This window comes from Musca vetustissima, unplaced genomic scaffold (genome assembly GCF_032173495.1).
Source record: "Musca vetustissima isolate MV318-11 ecotype Yass unplaced genomic scaffold, APGP_CSIRO_Mvet_v1 utg18615, whole genome shotgun sequence".
Classification (NCBI taxonomy): Eukaryota; Metazoa; Arthropoda; class Insecta; order Diptera; family Muscidae; genus Musca; species Musca vetustissima.
The window spans coordinates 110,590-127,923 of NW_026889265.1; the positions used below are offsets into that span (position 1 = coordinate 110,590).

The 17,334-nt window shown below is 32.3% G+C and overlaps 2 protein-coding genes across 2 annotated transcripts; both read left to right on the forward strand.

The window, feature by feature from the left end:
* Positions 1–89: 89 nt before the first annotated feature.
* LOC133336945 (centrosomal protein of 112 kDa) lies at positions 90–5,170 on the forward strand (the record flags this gene model as incomplete). The annotated part of the gene is made up of 4 exons (XM_061545212.1): positions 90–320; positions 1,762–2,562; positions 2,628–2,783; positions 4,490–5,170. Coding segments are annotated over exons 1-4 (1,869 nt in total), but the record flags the coding sequence as incomplete, so codon positions are not given.
* Positions 5,171–9,498: 4,328 nt separating this feature from the next.
* LOC133336947 (V-type proton ATPase subunit E-like) lies at positions 9,499–14,094 on the forward strand. Its single transcript, XM_061545213.1, has 4 exons — positions 9,499–9,573; positions 11,790–12,002; positions 12,089–12,418; positions 13,963–14,094. The coding sequence occupies exons 1-4, from the start codon at positions 9,541–9,543 to the stop codon at positions 14,068–14,070; spliced, it is 684 nt and encodes a 227-aa protein (XP_061401197.1). The 5' UTR covers positions 9,499–9,540; the 3' UTR covers positions 14,071–14,094.
* The last annotated feature ends 3,240 nt before the right edge of the window (positions 14,095–17,334 follow it).

The window sequence follows — 17,334 nt, forward strand, 5'->3', positions numbered from 1 at the left end:
CAAATTAGCTACTACAACTCGGCTTCTCATATTTGCCTTTTACTACTCCTCCCCTTCCTCGTCATCTTATCCCTCCGATCTACCAAACTATGGCATTTTCAACACAAAAAGATTTCTTCCATGTTCCATTTATGAATGAAACAGCCGAATTGGAATGTAAAAAGGCTTGTGTCAAACTAAAAAGTTATGAATCATCATTGGATTATCGTTCGTGGGCAAGGGATAAAACGAAGCAGTCCAAATTCCTGGAAGATTTGGTTACGTGTCAATTGCCGGTAAGTATTAAAGAAAATTTTAATTTTTTTTTAAAAATATTAATTGTTGATCATCTCTTTACAACTAAAGGTTGGTGCTGAGCCCGGAGATGGTACTATAAAGGAATCTAGAATTAAAAAGGATATTGGCAATCTGCCATTACCGATAAAGAAATATGACAATTCTGATAAACCCAATATCATTGCTGGCAAATCGGAAATTACTGCTGATAAACCAAAGAGTAGTACCAATTCACCAAACAATGTTACTAATCAATCTCGCTCTAAAATGTCCGACATGTCTAATGCTGCTGAAGTGCATCAATCTAAAACGATTACAATTCCAAGTCAAAAACCAAAAATATCAAAACCAGATATTAGTTCAGAAATTAAAACGGAGGTAGGCCATTAAAGTCATTGTTTTTATTGAACATAAATTTCTTCGTCATATATAAAATTTGTCATTTCGTTTACAACTCCTCGGGAAATTTTAGCGAAGATGCTTTAAAGTATGTATATATACATATATATATATGTATATATATATATATATATATTTAATCAGAATAAAATTATTCACAATTGCTGGCATCATTGCCCAGCTTTAATAGCGGGGCCACATTGTCCATTTTCCAGGCTTCGTGACCGATGTGGGTGGCTATCGATGGTCTGTCAATCAAATTAACTCTAATTTGATATGTTTGTTCTCATTGGATGTCCAAAATTCCTACCCAAAATGATCCATAATATTCCTCGTTTTGGTATATAACGGTAATCCCATTATTCCGTATTTTGTACATGTTCGGTTTTGTTCGCTCGCATTTGAAATTTTGGATTTTCTTTGAGTGTCAAAACTTCCCTACCAAAAATTGTCAATATTGACCCACTTTTTAGGGTAGACCGCCTATAACGCCCATTATTTGGTATTTTGGATACATTTTTAACCCAAGCGGCCAAAATTATTAAATATAACATTTCCCTACCAATAATAACAATAAGGATCAATAATGGCACAAGTTTCTTTGTAGCCCCCTATTATTCGGTAGTTTTAAATTTTATGCTTGTTTTCAAATATCGGTTGATCGCTTGGTAACGCCTCCATATGAAAGTTCCGCTTGTTATAGGTCTTTTGATGGTTTCAAGCGCATTACGAAGTGAAGGTGCTTTGGCAACACAAAACCTTGGTGGGCAAACAACTTCTTCGTAGAATATTTTGTCAATATTAGTCCATGAAGTCCATGAACTTTGTTATGGGGGCTTTGTGGAAACCCCATAAAAAAATTCACCAGTAATTTTAGTTATGTTCAATGTCGTAATCTCCTGGTTAAAATTTACCCTGCATCAAAATCTCGATCGATTTTAGCTATTTTGAATGTCCACATCATGCTCGAATGTTCAGTCCAGAAGAACTTAATGGTGATTTAATTCTTAAAAAACCCCTTTATTTCTTAGAGAATTTTTCCATTCTTCCCTAAAAATATCCCTTGAATTTTCTTTCCCATTCCAGATGCCGCCAGTACAACTCCAATTACCTAACCTATCAGCTGGCGATAGTTTACTTCAGTGTGCCAACATTCACTTAGCCGATTACCAAAAGCTAATGAACATCAAAGATTCGTTGGAGAACCAATTACAAATATCCAATGAACGTCTGCAGACCAGTAACAATGAAAATCTCAAAATCAAAGAAATTCTAACCACAAAACTTGATTCGAATACTAGTAAAGATTTTTATAATAAAATACAACAGCTGACAGCCAATGGAAAACTGAATAAAAATGAAGAAAATGAAATGTTAAAAATTCAACAAAAAATTGAAAATCTCCAAAAAGCCTATGAAATATTTCAAGCTGAAAATAATTATCTGCGACGTTTAATAGAGAAGCTATCACTTCGTGCAACCATTACGGATTTACCTTCAACAGATAACGAAACTTCCAACGATATTAAATATTTACAAAAGGAAATTAATTCATTGCGTAAGGAATGTAAGCTATTGCGTGGAATTGAAGATGATTATCTAAGGAAGAAATTTGATGTGGGAGGACAACCAACCACTATAACTGATGAGGATGCTAAGAATATTAAAATGATCATCGAAGAACGAAATGATTTGCGTAAAAAATGCAAGTCTCTGCAAACCTTGGAAAGTAAAGTTGTCGAATTGCAAAATAAAACCCAGGCCCAGGGAAGTAATTTGGAGGCCCAAGGCAGTTACATTAATCAAATGGAAACTGAAATGGAAAAATGTCATGCGTATTATAAAAATGAACTGCAACAAATTGGTTTTAGAGAAAAATGCCTAAAGGTTAGTTAGAATTTTCTAAACTTTTCTCACAATCTCAATTGAAATATTCTTATTTTAAAATCCAGGAACAATTAAAAGATCTACAGAATGAATTAATCATGGCCAAATGTCAATTACAAAAAATGGAATCTCAACAAATGGAATTGTGTGGCCTGCGCAATGAGTTGGCGAAACGGGATTTGGCTTTACATGATTACGATTGTCAATATCAACAATTAATGGTAAGTTCTACATATGTTTTTAATTTTTATTTATTATTTTTTTTAAATTGTATATCTATATATTTCAAAAACGCAAAAAAAAAAAAGTACAAAGCTAAACGCATACGAGAAATGGGCTATTGTTTTAACATTAAATGCCATTTTAATTGCCAGACAGAGGATCAAGATCAGCATTCGATATGAAGAGGCTTAGGGGGTGGCGTTTGTTTTTTAATTTCTTGAATATTAAATAAAATTATATTTTTTGAAAATTTTATAAAATTCAAATGTTTATAAAAAAGTGTTTTAAAAAAGCTTTTAAATATTAATAGAAGTCCTTGAAATTATAACCCGTCCCATTTTATTAATAGTTTTAAATTGCCGGACGAATTAAAAAAAAATGTTTTCAAAACTACCGCGCTCATTTAATTAAATAAAAACGCCGTTAAGTTCGATCTGACAGTATTTTGCATACCAAAAGTTAGAAATTTAAATTACCTAAAATCGATCAGGACTTTTGTATAGGAGGGCTGGCTATGCACTAAGTCCGTTCGTTTACTTTACCAGTAGCATTTACTCAGTAAGAATTTGCAGAGAGTAAAATACGAATTTTTTGTTCTCAAAAGAGAAAATTGCAAAAAGTAAACGAAGGACATCCAGTAAAAAGGTTGTATGGACACAGCTGATTAAAACAACAAACAATTTGGCGCATACAAAAAAGCAGCATTTTTATTAGAAAAATGAAAAAGAAGCGGTAAATTGATTTTGATTATAAATACTTTCGTTTTTCTTCACCCATTTTAATTTTTAAGATAGTATAAGAAATTTCTTACTTCTTTGTAAGAATTTGCAAAAACTCAGTATATCTAAACTCGCCTTAAACGGCATTTACATTAGAACTTTTTACAAGGTTAACCTGCTCTATGAGGATTTAGATGACAAGTACAAAATGGAATTGACAATTGAAAATAATGTACTATTATTGTTGAAAATTTAGGCAAAGGTCTATTAACCAGGTCGAGTAAGATATGTAGCTGGTCTCCCTGGATTACCTTATTAATAGGTTGGAAAATGGGCCAAGGATAATCAAAATACTTTTAAAGAGAGTGGGACTTTATTTGGGGTCTATACCGAGACTTTGATCGCGCTTGAAAACAAAATTTGAGTCTATCCTAAAAAGTGTGCCCGTACTTATAATTTTTAGTAGGAAGATTTTCTACTCAACAAGTACTCAAAATACAAAATTACAGGCAATTCAATTGAAAAACGTTCCCAAAATATTCAAAATACCAACAATCAAAATGCAACTTGCACTAATATTAAACATTTTTGGTAGGGAGATTTTCTACCCCAATATCATCCAAAATATAACATTTCAGTCAAATTGGTTTAAATGTACGCCCAAAAATAACGAAAAATGGGAGGTACTGTTATATGGGGGCTATCCACAAAAACTTCGTCCAATATTTGCAACTTTTGGTAGGGACATTTTCTAACCAAGGAGAATGCAATATATAGAAATACAGGTCAAACAATACTGAACATTGAGAGGTACTGTTAGATGAGCCTTATACTAAAAGTGCACCAAAGGAACATTTTGTATCCAATCAGAACCTAATTGGATACACGTAACAGTTAAATTGGGGCTTTCCCAAAACTTAATCAATATTGATTATTTCCGATAGGCAGATCTTCTTCTTTTAAAAAGTCTAATTTTTTATTTTCAGGGTGTTGTTAAAGAATTTCAGGCTTTGAAATTGCAAGGCCTTCAAGACAATCAAACGCAAACATGTCAAGATATGCTTGACGATTTGGCATTCTTTACCCATGCCACCCTGGAAGAAATCATGAACGAATTAAAACGTAGAGGCTGCAGCAAAGATCAATATGAATCCGCAGTTCAAGCTTCTGGCTTGGCACATCGCATGGGTGGCGTATCTACTAATGAAGAAATCTCGCATTTACAACACGAACTGGAACGCATAAAAGCTGAACGTGATAATATGTGTAGTGAAGCGCTTCGTCGTTTACAAGAACTTGAAGCGGAAAATGAATGTCTCAAGCAGGATAATTGTCAATTGCGAGAATCCACCAAAGATGCCGATGATAAATTAAGCAAAATGTTGAAAAAAGTCGAACATTTAGATGGAGAATTAAATCAAAACAAAGATGAATTGCGAAAATCTGTTCATGAGTTGAGCGAAGCTAAACGCCTTGTGGAGGATATTAGTAGCGTGCAATTGCAAAATCTGCAATTGGCTAATGCCGTGGGTGCCATTAATTCCAGAGATGATGAGAAGATTATCGATGATTTAAGGCGTCAACTGGATGATGAAATGGCAAAATTAAAGGCATGTCAAGCGGAAAATCAGAAATTAGGCAAACAGGTCAATGAAAGAGACAAGGAATTAAAGACCCTGAAAGAGCTCAATAATAAATTACAACAGGAAACAGATGCGGGAGGAGTATTTAATAAAGGTAATAATCAAGCTGAGGTTATACATCCAGATCCTGATCACATTGATCAAGAACCACAACAAACAAAGAATAAAGATAATAAAATAGATAACAAGGATATTATATATTCGAAAAAGTCAGGAAATAATTTTAAGAATGAAGCTGCATCATTCAATGCAAGCGATCAGCGTCAAGCCAACGGCCATTCAGCGATAATGACCACGGCTTTGGATACTTTAAGACCTTCAGAAAATAATTATGACAATGTTAAATCTAAATTTCATGATCATCATCAAGGTTTGTGCTTTGCCAAGGAACGTAAAAAAATCATGGATGAATGTAAACAAGAACTGGAATTTGCCTGTTCACGTCTGGTTAATCCGAAAAGTAGATTTGCCGAAATGTGTCAGAAAATTCTGTGCAGTGATATTACCGCATTGTCCTTTCGTCAACTGGCCTATATGTATAAAAAGATATACGCCGAGGCGGAAAAACAATTGCCCGGCTGTTTATTACATATGATTGTGAAAGAGCATAGAGATGAAATTTTCGAAATATTAAATATCGATTTACCAAGTCCATGTGGAGATTTTCAATATACTAGAAAAGATGAGCAATTGCCGCCGAAAAAATGTTGTTCTTGTAAGCTACAATTGTGCTGTAATAAATCGGAGGAAATGCTTAAAGAAAAGTGTGAGTATTAAAAGAATTGAAATAAACAAAATAGTTTTTCTTGAGGAGATAGTCTTATAAAAATTGTTTTTAAAACAAAAAAGAATAATCTAGAAATGTTTGTGCTTATTAAAATAAAGCTAAAACAATTTTTTAAATCAACGCTTATTAAAGCCATCTAAAAATATGTTCAAAAAATCCAATTTTATTTAAATGTATCTCAAAATAGTTTTAATAAATTCACGTTTATTAAAACGCTTCTAGAAATATTTAAAATAAACCCAAGATTATTGGATTGCATTTAAAAATATGTTTACGTTAGCTTAAAGACATTTTTAATTAATAAAATAAAATTATTTAATGCAATTTAAATTTAAGAAAGAGCATGAAAAGGTCACGCTTTTCAAAACACCACCATAAATATATAAAGAAATACACTCATCAAAAACCTTATAAACATTTTTTTATTTATTTAATATTTTTTTTTTTTTTTTTTTTTTTTTGAAAAAATCATTGTGAATATGTTCTTTAAAAACTACGAATGACATTATTTTAAGCAAAATTCAACTATCTCAATTTTCGATAATATAAACTGAAATACCATTTCTTTGAACACTATTTACATATAAATTTTAATATTTGTTGTTTTGTTTTTAGTTTACAAATTGGAAAAAGATGTTGAAACTGTTGGTCAATATGTAAAGAATTTGAAAACATTTTCTATGCGAAAATCCTCGGCAAGAGATTTATTGGAAGCAGCAAATTGTAATGAGTAAGTTAAATAATTGTTTATTTAAGTTGTTTTATAAAAAAAAATACATGAAACGACTTTAAGTTCGGCCTGAACGAACTTTTTATGAATTATAGAATATTTAAAATCAATCGGTACTTTAAGAAGGGGGCCTATGGCATGGTAATTTTTTTGTAGAAAGATTTGATACCCACTGAGAAGGTGGAGCCCTAATATCGGGCCGATATTTATAATTTTTGTTAAGAAGATTTGTTTAAAAATAGAACAACAAAAGCCACTTCAGTAAAAAAAAAAAAAACTTTTCAAAAATCCCCACAAATACCCAATATTGAGGACATTTTTTCCAGAACATTTTCAATTTAAGTCCATGTTTCGCATTGGTTACATCGTTGTTTCAGAATATGCAAGGCCCTAAACCATGGCCAGATAGCGAAAAACTAATCTTAGTTCTGAAGTATATTTTAGATTCGTTCGTTTACTCGATATTACAAAATGTTGTTCGTTTACCCAGTAGTCCAGTAAAAGAGAGTGAATTGAGATAGCAGATTTGACAGTTGTGTTACTGAGTATTTGCAAATTCTTACAAGGAAAATTTACTGATATTTAATCAGCTGTTTTGTTATGTTTTGTAAACAAACAACAAAATCGTTCTCGAGCAAATTATTATAAAATGTTGTTCGTTTACCCAATAGTCCAGTAAAAGAGAGTGAATTGAGAAAGCAGATTTGACATTTGTATTCAACTAGCTAGCGAAAGCCAGCTGTTTTTTCTCAAGTCTAATTTAAAAAATTGAACTTTGTTTACGTTTTCTTAATGGAAATCCATTCACAATAATGGGTTTTGACAACAAATTTAGGAGACAGCTGATATCCAGCTACTCTTACTGTTTGACCTCATTTATAGGCCTTGTGCAAATTCTTACAAGGAAAATTAACTCAGTATGAATTTTCTTGTACTATCAGCTGATATGCAACCAGCTGTTTTGTTATTTAAACAAACAACAAAATTGTTCTCAAGCAAATTGATTGTTTAGTGAACTTTATTTTGATTTTATATCGTTAAACCATGGCCTATAAATAAGGTCACCGAGAGAGACCAGCTGGCTATCTGCGCCACTCAAATTTGCTGTCATAATGCGTTATTGTGAATGACTTCCGTTATGAAAACGTAAACAAAGTCGAAATTTTTGACATTAGACTTGAGAAAAAAAACAGTTTTCCGGTTTCGATTGCTACCTGTATGTCCTTATTAATAGATCTTGCGTTAAACATTAAAATAAATGGAGAAAACGCAAGTATTTATAGATAACATTAATTTTCCGCTTGTTATCAATTTTTCAAATAAAAATGGTGCTTATGGTTTACGCCAAATTGTTTTGTTGTTTTAATCAGCTGTGTCGATACAATATTTTTACTGGATGCGGTTCGTTTACTTTTTGCAATTTTCTGACTTGAGAACGAAAAATTCGTATTTACTCTGCAAATTCTTACTGATTAAATGTTACTGGAAAAGTAAACGAACGAACCAAACTTGAGAATTATTTCTTGAGGTACACGATTTAACATTAAACGCGTTCGGTGTAAATGGCACACTTCTTGGAATAAAATTATAATTATTAATCATTCTCCTAAAAATTACTTCATCTTTTTTCTTTCTTCATTACAGACCAACGACAACATATAGAGCAAAATCTCCAACACAAAAAAAGAGTTCCAAGCAATTAAAAAAATTACGATCAAAACTTATAAAGCCTGCAGAAATACATCGTTAAAAAATAATTTAATAACATGTTAGAGACATTTCAAACTTTGGGATTGAAAAATAACTTAATACATAAACATATCCATAAATATTATATACATTATATTACAATTATAATTATATTGATATATTGAATTTTGTCATTATGTAGTGTGTGGCAAAATATCAAATATCTTTAGCAAATTACAATTCCAGAACTAGTGTATATAATATCAAAGGGTTTCGGTTTATGTTTTAAGTTTTTAAAAGAAATTATTTTTTAATGTATAACGAAAATCTTATTATATATTTTAGTTTTAATTATGTAATATCTATCTATTTGTAAAAACACTTATTTTTTATATATAATAAAAATAGTAAAATAATGTAATGTACATTTTGTTTCTTTTTTTGTGTAATTTAAAAGGGGAGAAAAAAGGCGGACACAGTTAAATCTGCATATAATTATTTTCTAATTTAGAATATACGGGCCACTGCTGAAAATTTCGAGGTGGTGCAATTCAAATCCGCCAGGGTCTAAAGACAAATTTCCTCTTTAGCAAAAACATATTCTTGATCGGAAAAGACATGTTATTGTTAGAAAATAATTCGCTGTTAAGTGGATATTTTCTATAGATAGAAAAAAAATTACGCAGTCCCCTTAGAATATTTGTTTCTATAGAAAAAACGCAAAAAATTGTATTATGTGTCTTTAACCCACTTAATGCATGTAGTGCTGCATTCACATACAACCCCAACACAGAGTTGTATTTCGTACATAATGAACACCGCCAATGTGTCAAAAATTACCCACGAAAATTCCCTTTCACATGATGGGATATTTACAACACTACCAATCACTTGACTTGAAACTCGAAAAGTCAGAAATTTTTTTGTACAAGACCAACGTAACTCTTGAGGCGCACAGAACCACATACTTTTCTCCAAGTGAATATACAATTTTAGTGGAAAAAATAAAGAATAAAATAATTGTGTTGATAAAGAAGAACAAAAAACGTCAACTAATAATAAATATTATATGTTATTTTCATAGGAAAGCGTGTGACAGCAGCCTGAATTTTCGCCAATTAGAAAATTTGTTTTTCCCCCATTCGTTTTTCTTCGTTGTAAAGTGAAAAAACAGAACAAAACTGCAAAATGGCTTTGAGCGATGCTGATGTTCAAAAACAGGTAAATAAAGAACGAAAAAAAGGATATTTGGATACCAACAAGAAAAAGAAGATAAAAGTGTCAATGCCAAAAAAAGTTATCAATGAAAAATAATTGTAACAAAAAAATAGTTAAGCTTTTTGACAAGTCAAGATGGCGTAGAATAGAGAAGGCAGCCAGCCAGTCATGGGATATGTCATGTGAATTATTGTTGTCATTTATTAAACAATTTGTAATTGTTTGTGCATGCATCTCTTTGTATAGTTAAAGTTTCATGTAAGGGAATTCCAATTTGCCTGCCATACCAATTGAAATTCTTATTAGATTTTCCTTCTCGTTGTCTTTTTTCCTTTTTTTGTATAGTTATTTTGTTTTTACAGAGTTGAAGGAAAGAAAAAAAAATATATCCAAGATTGCAAACACGAAACATTAACAGAAGTCATGTGATCAAAATGTAGGGCTTTCTCTGTGTGAGAGTGAATGAAACAGCAATAGACTCTCTCTCGCATAACAGAGTATGTTATTAACACTACTATGTGAGAGGCTATATTATCAATGACAGCTGCGGCGGCGGCCAGACAAGCAATCAATGTATGCAACTGTGTCGCCGTTACCAGAGAGCCAGAGAATAAAATAATATACTGTTGTTGTTTTTTTGGGTGGCAGATGGGTTGATGTAGTTATTGAGGGAATATTTTGAATGGCCTTTTTAACGTAGTAAGAAAAAATATATAGTAAATTAAATGTAAATCTTTGATACTGAGTTGTGTCAACAAATATAAAATGTTATATCTTTCTTTATCCCTTTAATTAATAATTATATAATACAAATATTAATGTAAAAACCTTAATGTTATCAATAATACAAAGGCAGCTATATGTAGGCCACAAACCGGCCTAAATATATGAAAAAAAAACAGGCGCCAATGTTCATCAGGATATTAGTGAATGAAAAATGTAAAATCAACAGCATTCCTTGGTATTTCAGAAAAAAAAAAATGATTGGAATTTGGATAGGAGATTTTTGTACAGAAACAGTCTTCAATATTCTTTTAATAAAAAGGTTTTTGGGCGTTTTTGTAATCTTTTTTAAATCCAGAATTTATATAAGTGGCCGTCCGAACTTAAAATGATACAATTTATGGGTATTTTTTTTAATATTATTTTCATAAAATAGAATAAGACTAACGTGGAATAGGAATGTTGAGGAACGCTCTAAGAAATGACTGCTGGCACTCTACTCATGCAAAAACTCCATAGGTAAGAGCTGGGGATTAAGACCCGAGGTCATACACTGGCTGTATGTGACGATCGTCCTCCTCATTCTTACATATGGTTGCTTATAAGGTGGCAGAGGGTAAAAAAAATACTGCCGAAAAATTAAGTTTAGTACAGCGATTGACTTCGTACGAGACTACCGGAGCGCTAAGAAGCACGCCACAGGCAGCCTTGAATGCAATCCTTGACCTCCAACCACTGGACTATCTGATTAAATACCAGGCGGCCAGGTGTGCCCTGAGGCTCCGAGAAACGGATGCCTGGAAGTCGCTAAACTATGGTCACGCCAATATCTTCAACATAACGCCAGGTTGTGATTTTATGAGGAGAAATACTTACATTAGTGACTATGTTCCCTCTTATAGAGACTTTAGTGACATCAGAGTAGATTTTCCTAGTAAGGAATCCTGGACTAGTGGCTCCTTACTCTGCGGTGTAGGTCGCGTACTATAAACTCAAAAGCAGTTAATGATTGCAAGTCTGCTCTGAATAATATACGACAGATATTTAGCTTATGTTGGGTTCCAGGATATAGTGTCATTGAAGGGTATGAGATAGCCGACGAGCTTGCTCCAGGTGGCTCACAGTCGTCCAATCTTCCGATTGAGAAATCAGTGAAACCTCCAATTGGCTATTTTATTGGCAGAATCTGCTCGTTCTGCTGCGAGGTAGTCGGCAACAGATGGTTGAGAGAACCTGTTTGCAGAATCTCAAAATCTATCCGGCCTGAATTCTCTCGCAAAAGAACATCTTCGCTGATGGCACACAATAAGAGAGATCAAAATCATTGTGGGGATCATGAAAGGTCACTGCAAGATTAGATATCTCACTTCGAAGTGGGACTCCAGCGGAGAGGATTACTGTCGTCTATGTGAGGACGAAGAAGAACTAGAAACAATTGAACATATCCTCTGTACTCTTTATATACAATTTTTTCTAATTTTTTTTTTCGTTTGCAGATCAAACACATGATGGCTTTCATCGAACAAGAAGCCAATGAAAAGGCCGAAGAAATCGATGCCAAAGCCGAAGAAGAATTCAACATTGAAAAGGGACGTTTGGTGCAACAACAACGTCTCAAGATCATGGAATACTATGAAAAGAAGGAAAAACAAGTTGAATTGCAAAAGAAAATTCAATCTTCCAACATGCTTAATCAAGCTCGTTTGAAGGTAGGTTGTGTGTGCATTCACATTACTTCAACTTCATTCCCAAATAATTCATTCATTTTTCATTTGTTGCCGTATTTTTTTTTTAGGTCCTCAAAGTACGTGAAGATCATGTTGCCAGCGTCTTGGAGGATGCCCGTCGTCGTTTGGGTGAAGTTACCAAAAATCCAGCTCAATACAAAGTTGTCTTGGAAAAGTTGATTTTGCAAGCTTTGTTCCAGACTATGGAACCCACAGTCATTTTGCGTTGCCGTCAAGTTGATGTTGGTCTTGTCAATGAAGTTCTGCCAGCCGCCATTGAAGAATACAAAAAGGAAATGAAAAATGAGGGTGTCAGTGTTGATGTTGATACCGATAACTATTTGCCTGCCGATACATGTGGTGGTATTGAATTGATCGCCTTGAATGGTCGTATCAAGGTGAGTACTAATTTTTTGGTTATTGTCAGTGTTGTTGTTGTATATTTTTTTCGAGGTGTTAATCAAGTTCATTAGTGTTGTGGGGAATTTAGTTAAAATATTAACATAAATTATTCTCAAATCAAAAAATTATTTTTTTGGTAATATAATTTCCAAGTTATTGTCTATTGGGAGTAGGGGTAAACTATAATACATCGAAATCTTGATAATGTAAACACTCAAACTAAAATTAAAGTATTGAAACATTCAGGGAATTAGCGGTAAATAAGCTGGTCGGATCTAAAATTTGAACAAATTCGAAAATATGAACTACCCGACATTAATTAGTTCATAATATGGGGAAAGGTTACACATATACTTTCTTACGATTTTATGGAAATATAGCACCAAAGACCCAAAGTTTGTCCGAATTTTCCACACCTTATCAAATCGAGCCTAGAATGACCTGTATTAAGTTTTATTAATATCGGTTCAGATTTACCTATAGCTATCATATATATCTTCCACAGATTTTATGGAAATGGTGCACCAAATGTCCAATGTTTGTTTGATTGAGACAAGATTTTGTACCGCGTTCCGAATTGAGTCGAAAATGACGTGTGTAAAATTTTGTTGAAATCGATTCCGATTTCGATATAGATCCCACATATATGTTCGTCCGATCTCATGTAAATTGGGCACCAAATAACCAAAGTAAGTCCGATTGGGACGAAATTTTACACAGCGTTCCGAAGCCTATTATGACGTGTGTTAAGTTTTATTGATATCGGTTCAGATTCTGCTATAGCTCCCATATATATTTTCGTCCGATTTCAGGGAAATGGGGAACCAAATGTCCAAGGTTAGTCCGATTGCGATAAAATTTTACACAGCGTATTAAATTAAGTCTACAATTACGTGTGTTAAGTTTTTTTAATGAAAATTGTGCACCAAATGCCCAATGTTTGTCCGATAAAGATCAAATTTTGCACATCTTACCTAAATGAGCCTAGAATCGCGTGTGTTAAATTTTATTGAAATCGGTTCAGATTTAGATAAGGCTCCCATATATATTTTCGTCCGATTTCATGCAAATTTTGCACCAAATGTGCAATGTTTGCCCGATTGCGACAACATTTTGCACAGCGTATCGAATTAAGCCTAGTATGACGTGTGTTAAGTTTTATTGTAATCAGTTCAGATTTCGATATAGCTCCCATATATATTTTTGTCCGATTTCACGGAAATTGGCCACCAAATAACCAAAGTAAGTCCGATTGCGATAAAACTTCACACAGCGTATTGAATTAAGTCTAGAATGGTGTGTGTTTAGTTTTATTGTAATCGGTTCAGATTTTAAAAAGCTCCCATATACAGTTTAGTCCGATTTAATGAAAATATTGCACCAAATGCCCAATGTTTGTCCGATAAAGACCAAATTTTTTGATATAACTCCCATACATTTTTTTCGCCCGATTTGGAAATTCTTTTTTTTTTTTTTAATAAAATATTTTTTGGTTTTTTATTTATTATTGATTTATCTTTTGTCTCTTCTTCTTTTACAGGTACCCAACACATTGGAATCCCGCTTGGAATTGATTTCACAACAATTGGTACCCGAAATCCGTAACGCCCTGTTCGGACGTAACGTTAACCGTAAATTTGCCGATTAAGTATCTTTCAATAATTATTGTGTTTTCATTTTCTTCTTCCCTCACAAAAAACACCCCTCCTCCCTTCAACAAAAAACAATTTTCTTGTGTGCATAAATTTATTTAGCTTACAATTAAATTAATAAACTAAAAAAGTAATTATAACAAATGAGAAACAAAACAGCAGCAGTAAAACGAAAAAAAAACATAGTTAAATTGCAAATAACAAAACAATATGCCATTCAAATTGATATATAATAATCCCTAACCCTACCATCCTTTGCAGTTGATTTTAAATACTTGAAATATTTCTATATATTAAGTATTTAAAATATACAAAACAAAAAAGCTTTATTGTTTTTCTTTAGTTTAATAATAATTAACAAAATTAAAAATCTGTTTGAACAGCAGCAAGCATGGCCATATATAACTACACTAAAGTATTTTACTTTTGAGCCACACTAAGCAATTAACTCATGAACCAAGGATATTATTATTAAACACACAACGGGATATACATATATAAAACACAATAACCAAACATCTAAACAAGAAAACAAATACATTTAATATTATATATGGGAAGGCAGAGAAAGAAGACAGGCCGAAAAAATATAAATAAATTTAATTAAATTAGAACAAAAAAGAATGTTTTGTTGTTTAAAGAGTATATACATATATATAAATAATATTACAATATAACACAAAAAGAAGAAAAAAAAAAAAACAAAAATAGTTTAAAGTAAAAAAAAAAACCTAAAAATCAGTTATATATATTTAAACATATTTACGTATACCTATTATTATGATCTATTATTATGATTATTAACTAACAAAGAAAAAATACCTTACAATTGATATACCAATTGAATCGAAAGAACAAAAAAAAACAACAAATTAATCATATACAACAACAAAAAACATACATTCCTGTACAAAAAACTAAAAAAGAAAAAAGTTAATGTAAAGTATTGAAACAAAGCTAATATGACAAATCTAAAAAATTCTCTTTTGTAAAAAACAAATCGCTCAAATCAAAAGTGTGTGTGTTGCGCGGTAACTCTCTCGTTTACATTCTTCTCATAACAAAAAACAACTCCCCCTTTTAATCTCTTTTTGTCGTTATCTTAGTCGTTGTTGTTTTTCTCACTAAATTATCTTTAAGTGTGCGGGTTATTGATCACTTCTATATTTTTTCTTTGGAAAGCCCAAAACCAAAACAAATTACTTAATTATCTAAATGTTTTAAATAAATATCATATTATAGAGAAAATAAAAATTCAAAAAAACCGCTTGGAAATTATTATTACAATGTTTAAAGAGGCAGGGGCAAACAATTTCCTCAACATTTTTTTTGTTGACAAAAAAACAACGCTTTTTCACCACAGCTTTTCAATAACATTCTTTTTTATTATTTTTTTATTTTTTCTATAACTTTGTCTTCTTCTTTTTTCGTTACCCACCCACCTTGTATTTGTTTTCTTTCCTTATTGTTTTAATTTTTTTTTTAATATTGTTTTTCTTTATATATTTGCTTTAATAAATAAAAATCCAAAATCTGCTGTTTGCTGTTTTTTGTGTATTTGAGTTGTATTATTATTTTCCTCCACCACCCTGAATTGTTGTTTACTTAATAATAATAATTATGTGAATGTGTTATGTTATTGCTCTTTTTTGTTTATTTTAATTTTTTCTTCTCTTGTTTTAAGTATTAAAAACCAACAACAAAAAACTTTACCTAAAGGAAAAAAGTAAAAAATAAATAAATACAAATAATTGTTTGTGCTTTTGGCGTTATACATATATGAAACCAGAACAATTATGAATAAAATAAAAATAACAATAATAAATACAAAAAAAATCTACTAAAAAAACAAAATTTTCCAACTGGCTTTGATTTCATGCAAGAATCTGCAAAGAGCTTCAAATTACAAAAAAACGCAATCTGCAAATATTAATTTTTTAGTTTCATTTCTTTTTTTCTTATACTCTATCCTGGCGCAGGCATTACTGATGATGATGTTGCAAATCGGTATTTTTCCACAACACCCATCACCTAGGACTTTTGTTCACCTTATGTGTTGTTGGTGTGCAAATCTTTTAACTACTACTACCTCCATTACTGTTGTTTTCAGATTTGGTTGTAAAGAAGCAGCATATTCGTGGTCTATCATTATTTGTTTGAGAAACAATAAGACGCGACACTCAATATTTTTTTATTTATTTATTAATTTTTTTGTGGTAAACCAATTATTTTTTATTGATCACTTTTTGTGTGTTAATAAAATAATTCTTTTTTTAAGATTAAATAAATTTATTATTAAATTATAAATATTTTTGATTTTTGACCTCGCAGAAGAACGATTACAGAAGATGCCAACCTTTTTTTTGATTTTTTCAACAGATATTTTCTTCAAGAAGATCTAAAATTATTTTTCACTTTTTTTAAGAATATTTTTTCAAGGGCTATCATTGATCTATCTACTATCTAATCTTGCAGTGACCTTTTATGATCCCCACAATGATTTTGATCTCTCTCTCTCTCTCTTACTTAGCTGGCCTGTGACAGAACTTTCGTTCCATAAGCCGAGCTTAAAAAAGATTTCCTGGCGCGTCGGTCTTTTGCGCAGTTTTTCCAATTTGAAAGATCATATTCGACAATGTTGTCTTCCACTTGATCTTTCCATCTTATTCGTGGCCTTCCCCTTCTGCGTGAACCATCAGCTGGTTCGCTTTTATATGCCATTTGGGCTGGGGCATCTTCATCCATTCTCACAACATGACCTAGCCAGCTCAATACGTCTAGCAATCTCAATGTCCGAGAATAGCTGGTACAACTCATTGTTCATTCGACGGCGATATTCACCGTCAACGCAGATCGTCCCATAGATATTTCGGAGAATTGCGTAAGTACCCATGCTACAGATCCATATAATAGCACGGTTAGTATCAGCGTCTTGTAGAGTTTGAGTTTGGTCTGGCGGGAGGTGGCCTTGCTTTTGAGTGGGTTACTCAGACCATAGTAGCATCTTTTGGCCAACACTATCAAAATTGATGTCATTAGTTTTATTTATGGCGGTACCAAGGAATTGCAAATCTTTGACTACCTCGAAGCTGTAGTTCTCAAGTTCCACAGTTGGTCCCACAGCTCAAGTTCCACAATTGGTACTGGACTACTTGCGCGTTGATACCGTCAGCTTGGTCTTCTCGCCGTTTACAGCCAGACCCCCTTTGGCAGACTCCTTCCCAATTTGTTCAAAGGTGGCTGTTACCTCACAATGTTCG

What these genes read in the sequence shown, in the direction of transcription:
- LOC133336947 (XM_061545213.1), top strand. Translation starts at nt 9,541, where the DNA reads ATGGCTTTGAGCGATGCTGATGTTCAAAAACAG. An exon ending in ATGCTGATGTTCAAAAACAG is followed by an intron (nt 9,574 to 11,789) that starts GTAAATAAAGAA and finishes TTTCGTTTGCAG; the next exon opens with ATCAAACACATGATGGCTTT. An exon ending in CCTTGAATGGTCGTATCAAG is followed by an intron (nt 12,419 to 13,962) that starts GTGAGTACTAAT and finishes CTTCTTTTACAG; the next exon opens with GTACCCAACACATTGGAATC.